At 43.9% G+C, this 7,500-nt stretch overlaps 1 protein-coding gene across 2 annotated transcripts in view; it reads right to left on the bottom strand.

Moving 5' to 3' along the window:
* The window catches only part of LOC310798667 (glutamate receptor ionotropic, kainate 3-like), a gene marked incomplete at both ends in the record, with an annotated part of 191,329 nt that overhangs the window by 74,514 nt on the left and 109,315 nt on the right, over positions 1-7,500 (bottom strand). For both annotated transcript variants that reach the window (XM_083661220.1, XM_083661221.1), the window contains 2 exons: positions 2,486-2,667; positions 6,810-7,067. In XM_083661220.1, the coding sequence (XP_083517346.1) occupies positions 2,486-2,667; positions 6,810-7,067 (440 nt within the window). The remainder of the gene's footprint in view (positions 1-2,485; positions 2,668-6,809; positions 7,068-7,500) is intronic.

The following is a 7,500-nucleotide window of genomic DNA, read 5'->3' as shown; positions in this document are numbered from 1 at the left end:
AAAGCCAAGGTTATGTAAATAAGACGCTGCGCTCTTTATGCCACGGCGGCCAATCGGCTCCTCCGTCTTTCGCCGTCGACATTGAAACGGGTGTCATGTTTCATATTGTCGGCGGATGCATTCATTCATCGAAGCAGCCGCGCTGCTCCACCGCTGCAGACTGAAAACATACATTCTTGATTCGTGATTCATGATGGCGTCAAGAGTTGCATTGAACACATATATAAGGTGCGTTCGGGACTGTAGGAACCTTTTCATAGTTCTAGGAACAGTTGGAGGAACTCTCCCCTTTTTGTTGTGTCCGCACCGCAGGAACTGGGAACCGTAGTTCTTATAGAACGCAGTTTAGAGGAACTTATTTAGCTCCTACTTCAGGGTAGGTACTTTCCCGGCACAAGAGGAACCTTTAGCGGTCCCGACGTAAGTGTACATCGATTGGTCAAACTTCACGAACTTTTTTTGCCGCTAACGTTAGCTAGCTAATTGTTAGCCAAAGTAGTATCAATCCCCATGAACTCTCACTTGCTTTGCTGTGAAGCTACTAGTAGCGGTTAGCATGCTAACCACCGGCCCGGCTTGCTTCACTTCATCGTTCCTATGGTTCCTATTGGCGGTGCGAATGCAAACAGAAAAAAGCCCTTGAAGATGTGTAGTTCTCAGGGAACCTCCCCAGCGGGCGGTTCCTCTCAGGGAGTCCCCAGAACCGTTTGGTCCGAAAGCACCTCTATATCTGGCTTTAGAATTTTTATTCTGACCTCTATCAACCTTCATTTCAGCAAACCTTCCTCTGTCCCTTCCTCCACCAGGGGGTAGGGTCAGACAAAAACGCATATTTCTCCTCTCAAAGTGCACACCTGCAGTAGGCTATAGTCAAAGTCACAATATGAAATGCCTCCAAGCATTTCATTTACCTCTGTTGATGTAAAGCTGCGTTCACACCGACCTATTAAAGTTTTTCGCTGGCGTCGAGTTTACATACAAAGTCAATGCAAACGAGCGATTGAGCGTATATTCGCCTGGGAGAAAAATCGCTGGGCGTCCGAGCGGCAGAGACAGAGTGATAGGGAGAAAATACGCTCGTCGCTCGAGATGAAATATCCCAACTCGAGCGAAAATACGCTGGCATCAGTCGCTCGCTGTTCAACGCTGATTGGCTGCCGTGTGAGAGTGAGTCAAGGATCACACTGGCTTGGGACAAACCGCTGATTGTGTGGCAACAAACCGCATTGACAGGCTGACAGCTGACATGAAGTGAAGTCTGTCCTACCGGTATGGAGCTCGCATTAGGAGCACGCTGATAGGCTTTAGCTTGTAAACAATGACGGTGGCTCGTAGTGGACAAATATCATGACATTGCGTAACGTTATATCCCCCACATGTCCGTCAAATCGTGTGCCTGTTGATGAGCGATTTAAACAGAGCGACAGAGCGATTCCAAAGGGTTGAATCAAGCGACAGAGAGAAAAATAAATATCTTGGTGTGAACACAGCTTTAGATGTAATAAAGTGGGGGGTGATCTGCACATCGTCTTGGATAGTTTAGTAGCTGCCTGCAAACTAAAATGTATAAAATATTCTGCATAAAGGTTGCCTTCAGCGACAGTCATTTTAAGCAAATATCACAAGGCATTTGATAGAGAAATTGTACTTCATGTTCTGCAATATTAATATTGGAAGGATCGCCCAGATTATTAGAACGTAGTATTCCATATCCAAATGACTATGGACAGGTAATATAACATGGCCCAATTGTGTCTGAAAGCTGTATACTAGGGGTGTCACGATACACTCAGTTCACGATACACTCAGTTCACGATACGATACGATACACGATATTGGGTTCACGATAACGATACGATGCGATATTTTAACAATATGTTTTTGCGATCAATTTGTAAGTTGAGGGGGCATATCCTCCACGCTAATTTGAGTCATTTCACCATTTTCCTCCTCCGTGTCTGTAACGTCCCTCGTCTGTTCAAACAAAGCAATGAAAAGGAGAGCGAGCATGCAATCAGATGCAGATCAGTGCCGCCATGTTCAGCTTCTTTTTCTTACGATATGAGATTTCATCTCAACGATACATATTGTCACGTTTTGATATCGCGATATATTGTGGGACGATATATTGTGACATCCCTACTGTATACCAGAGTCATTTTCATTCAGAAAAGAAAAGGAACACAACTCCCACACACCATTACAGACAGATTACATTACTTTTCTGGAAGGTATCATTACAAATCACTATGCATGTCACAGCAAAACAACCTTTCAATATCGAGCTGCTATGTTGCACGCCAGTAAAGCTGTCTCTGATGCACTTTTGATGTTCTCTTGCTCCTATGGTTTCAGTTAACAACTGATACGACTAAACTGGTGTCAGAGACAGCCGTGAGGAGAAGCAGCACACAATCTGATGTAAGAGGGGGGAGAATGCAGAGTACACAGGCTCTATGTAATCCTCTGTAGACGCCGCACTCACCTGTTTGAGGACCTGAGCAGCCGCTTGGTGAGTGCAGTCAAAGATAATACGGAACTCCCGGCCTCTCTTCATCTCTTTGAGGAGAGGTCTGACGTCCTGCGAGTCCAGAGGCAGCTGGCGGATCTTCAGCCTGATGTTGTACCTGGACGGGGCCATGATCAGCTCCTGTAGTCTGATAAGACCTGATAAGACAACAAACAAGCAGAGCTACTAAAAGAGCACTGAAGTCATGGCACTCTTCTGGGTTGAGCGTGGCACCCTAAGAGAGTGAATTCCCCCATTCATTTTTCCATTGACGTTTCATAAAATGGAAAAACTAGAGTATTACTTGCACAAACCGAGCAATTTAGGTACAAGATGAATCACGAGAGACCGTAGAACATTTGACTCAGAGCGAAACAAAACAAAAAAACCAATCTTTTGTCCACCTAAAATGGATTTTAGGAAACGTTAATGGAAAAATTAATGGGGGGAATTCACTCCTTTAGGTCCCATGGGGAACCCAGAAGAGGGCACAACTTAGGCATGACTTAGGCACAACCATAATGACAAAGATGGGAAAGATGTGTCTATTAGTGATGCGCAGGTCACCCAGAACCCGCCGGGTCCCGCGGGCCGCCCCGCCCCGCAGGCGGTCTGGGTTGGCCAGGGTTGGGGAGTAACGGATTACATGTAACGCCGTTACGTAATCTGATTACAAAAAAACGGTAACTGTAATCTGTCACAGTACATTTTAAGATGTGTAATCTAGATTACAGTAACGGGGGTATAGTAACGACGTTACAGGCGGGATTACATTCGCCCTTGCCTCTTCATTCATTTTACAAAATAACAACAATAAACGGTGTAGCCTGGTGCCAGTGACTGACTGTGACGAGGACGAGCGAGGCGGAGCAACAGCACTTTTACGTTCGCTCAGTGTTTAGACAGATCAAGCGCCTTCCACATGGATTCTACTGAAAATATCATTTTCAGTATAGGCGCTTATGTGTGGGGCTGTGTGTGGGGCTGTCAGCTACGAGCTGCCAGGCAGTGGCATTGAATGTATCCGCCTGATACCCGTGCTGCTGACAAACGCTGCTCTAGTCGGCATGGGGCGAGAGGTTTTTACTTTCACTTACGGCCACATTCCACTGAGTCCGTGTTCGGTCCGTCTGCGCTGCGGTACGGCTTCGGAGCCGATACGTTTCCACTCTAATTGTGTCAACTCCCACCTACTCCGCTGCGTTGCGTGTCTACTCCGTCCCAGCTCTGACGATCCGGAGCTCTCCGAAAAAGATACGCAAGGCTTCTATTTTTCACGGATGTCGGACAGTCGGAGCAAAGCTGCAGCAAGTTGGGTCAGGCGTGGAGTCAACAGGGCAGAAGTGCTTACAGCATTTCACTTCGTGTTTCAAGATTAAAGCAACAAGCTGCGTCTTCCACTCCACATCATGAAAAATACCCATAACGTAAATTAAAGTGGTCTTAAAAATAACTCTTGTTGTATTCTCCTTAACTTCATGTTGGTATAAACATTCTTATCTGGTTATCAATGGTAAAACATGCTTCATCTAGTTAAATAAGGGTTTTAGCCAGGACTCTTGACCAGGACTCCCTGGAAGAAGAGATCTTGTATCCCAATGGGACATTCCTGCATAAAAAAAAAAAAAAAGTAATCCAAAAGTAACTGAAAGTAATCCCTACTTTACTTTTAAATAGTGGTAATCGGATTACGTTACTAAGTACAATTTTTAACAAGTAACAAGTAACTTTAAGGGATTCCTATTTAAAAGTAACCTACCCAACCCTGGGGTTGGCCAATTATGAAAATATCGCGGGTGCGGGCGGGGCAGGCTCAGAACGTGACAAAGCAACATTATAATATCATTATAATATAATTGAGTTAGAGCAGTGAAACGCGCAGAGTAACCCTTTATTAAGATGTGAACTCTCTCACACAGGTGCTGCACTAGTAAAGAAACGCTTCAATGAGGTAGCCTATGTGCTCTCAAAACAAACATTTTGGAAGGATTATTCGCTGTAATTATTATTTGAAGTGTCCATAAAACGAATGCCACCGCAGATTTTCTGTTGTCGACTCGACTGTGATCTATTTGTCAATTTTACTGCAACGTGAGTAGGCTACGTGACCAATTGAGAGCGCATGAAGTAATTAAAAGAAATTGGAAGGAATAAGAACTGTTTCTGTAGCCTACCTCCTCTACCTGCTACCTCCATTTTGAGACCTTGGATTAATTGAGGAAAGATCGATAATAGCCGAGTTTGTAGCGCCGATGAAGCAGAAAGAACTCGACGACATGAAAGCAGCCGCGCAGCATCCAGAGCAGTAAAACTGTTGTCCAGTCGCGCACCGGCACACGTGTGTGTGTCTGTCTGTGAGAGAGAGAAGGAGAGAGACGAGTTTGGACACCTTGGAGAGCTCTGCTGCGCTCATCGTGAGTCCAGAGACATATTACATTAAATTGGTCGTTTCGGGCTGCTGGGTCGGGTTGGGTTCTGGGTTTTCAGGGGCGGGAGGGACGGACTGGCTCCGATGACGGGTTGGGTTGGTGCGGGCGTTAAAAAACCCTGACCCGCGCATCACTAGTGTCTATTATAGAGAAGTGAGTTTCCCATTCATTTTCTACATAGACATTTTTTTAAATCCTTATATAAGTGGGTTTTAAGGCTGGAGCCAAGCCAACCCATGACCTACTGAATCGTGAGTGGCCATAAAACATTTCAGTTGGAGCAAAAATAAAAAGAATTATAGCTGCTGCGCAGCAATGGGTCGTGGCCGGGCAAGTCTCAAGGGTTTGAGCTATTATGACATCAAAATTGCTCGAGTGACATCAGTGATGGCATCACAATTGCTTGAGTGACTGATGACATCGCAAATACAACCTAATTGCCATAGGTAATTAAGGCAATTAGGCTATACACGGGGCCAGAATTCAACGTTTTGATGCACTGTGGGCTCAATTTTTGACCAATCGAAAATCTGTTTGATACATTGATACATTGTACTTTTGTGTAGGACAGTCTAACTATGCAGATGCTGAAGTTTGGTGTCGTTTGAAGAAAAAATGTGGGAGGAGTAGGGTTTAATTCGTTTTACAGTTTTTGCAGTTTTGCTGTCTTTAGACTTCATAATTGGCCATAGGTTGCATTGTACAAAAGTTTCTCCTCATTTTGGCGCACATTTCGGTGAAAGTTGCAAAGCTGTAGCACGTATGCCTGATTTTTTATGAATTTTCAAAGTTTGAAACTTTAGACGGTCGCTGTAGTGCCGCCGTTAGGACTATTGGCCCCAAATTTGCGTCAAAGACGTTTGGCATGGGACTGGACCTTTGTGCAAAGTTTAGTTAGTTTTCATGCATGGGAAGTTGAACTTCCCGGGAGAAGAAGAATAATTCAGGCAAATACAATAAGTGGCCCTGCCGCTTCGCTGGCCCGGCCACTAATAACATCGGGGGAAAAAAACGAATTTAATTTTCCACCCCCGTCTTTATTTTTGTTTTTGCTCCAAGTGAAATGTGTTATGGTCACTCATGATCCAGTAGGTCATGGGTTGGCTTGGTTCCAAAACTCTTATGGTGTCTATGGAGAAGATGAAGATGAGAAACTCACTTTCGGGGGGGCAAGAAATGTCATGTGACCGTTGAGCTCTATCGACAAATTTCTGAAGGGATTTTTGTTTGACTGTTATGAATGCAATATGGAACACAGACTGCATCAGACATGTGCACTGTATTTGTGAATATACAATATCATAACAGCAGTGTTGGGCAAGTTACTTTCAAAGTGTAATATATACTACATATTACTCGTTACTTTCATTAAAAGTAATAAGTTACTTTACAATATTACTGTCTGTGTAGAGTAACTCATTACTTATTACACTACTTTTGCATTACTTTCACCAAAACAACAGCAGCAGCAGAATGACATCGCCGCCCCGGAACCATCCCGAAAAATTATTTCAACCGCCTTGAAGTCAGTGTAAACAATCCAAAATTCTAAATGTTATTCTTTTCCTTTGTTATAGTCACCTATAGTGGTTATTTGTATAAAAACACACAGTTTGATTAGGAAATGATTGTATCTTTTTTAAATATGTGCTTTGATTTAATAAAATGTAACTCAATTTGTAACTTGAGTTACTTGACAAAGTAACTGGTATAATATTACTGAAATCCTATAAGTAATAAGTTATATTACTGAGTTACTGCTAAAAGTAATATATTACATGTAATATGTTAATTTTGTAATGAGTTACCCCCAACACTGCATAACAGTAGGATTGTACAGAGCGAAGCGGGGAAGAAAGAAGCCTGGTCACCTGTGCTATCATCGTACACGACGGTGGCCGTTTTCCATTTGAGGTACTGCACCAGGTCCAGGATAGCGTAGCTTAGCGAGGAGTAATCTGGGTATAAATTGGCATAAAAGCTGTCCCTGTTGTCCATGGGGTGATGTTTCCAGCGCACCTGGACGTGCGGCACCTCCAACGCGTTGCAGATGGACTGCACGGCGTTCGATGACGAGCTATGCGACGGCCCGAATATCGCCACCACACCTAAAGACAGCTGGTCACAGGCTAGAGAGGGAGGGGCAAGAGAAGAAAGCGTTTTCACTCACATCATATTCAAGATTTATTTTTATCAATCAACCCCCCCCCCCCCCCACACACGGATTTTCCCCCTGTGGGTGAACTTAAAAAATGCGAGCCGACATTCAGGTTGCATATAACGACTGTATGCGGATTCTGATGAAAAACCTAGGTGGAGTAGTGCAAGTGACCCGTTTTGTAAGGCAGGAGTCTACACTTTGCAGGCCCTCCTTAGAAACCTAATGTACAAATTTATCGGCAGACTAAATGTGTCCCAGAATGCCATCATAGTACTGCTAACCAACCCTGTGTTTAGTGCTGTGAGATACAACTCACGAATGTGGTCCTATTGGTATAGGTGCATTCTATTATAGATCTTAATTCTTTCTTGTGTGTTTCATTTTTCTTAAGTGTTGTTCAT

This window comes from Poromitra crassiceps (genome assembly GCF_964638095.1).
Source record: "Poromitra crassiceps genome assembly, chromosome: 26".
Lineage (NCBI taxonomy): Eukaryota > Metazoa > Chordata > Actinopteri > Beryciformes > Melamphaidae > Poromitra > Poromitra crassiceps.
Note: the sequence above shows the minus strand (reverse complement) of the source record. Positions and strands in the feature narration are given on the sequence as shown.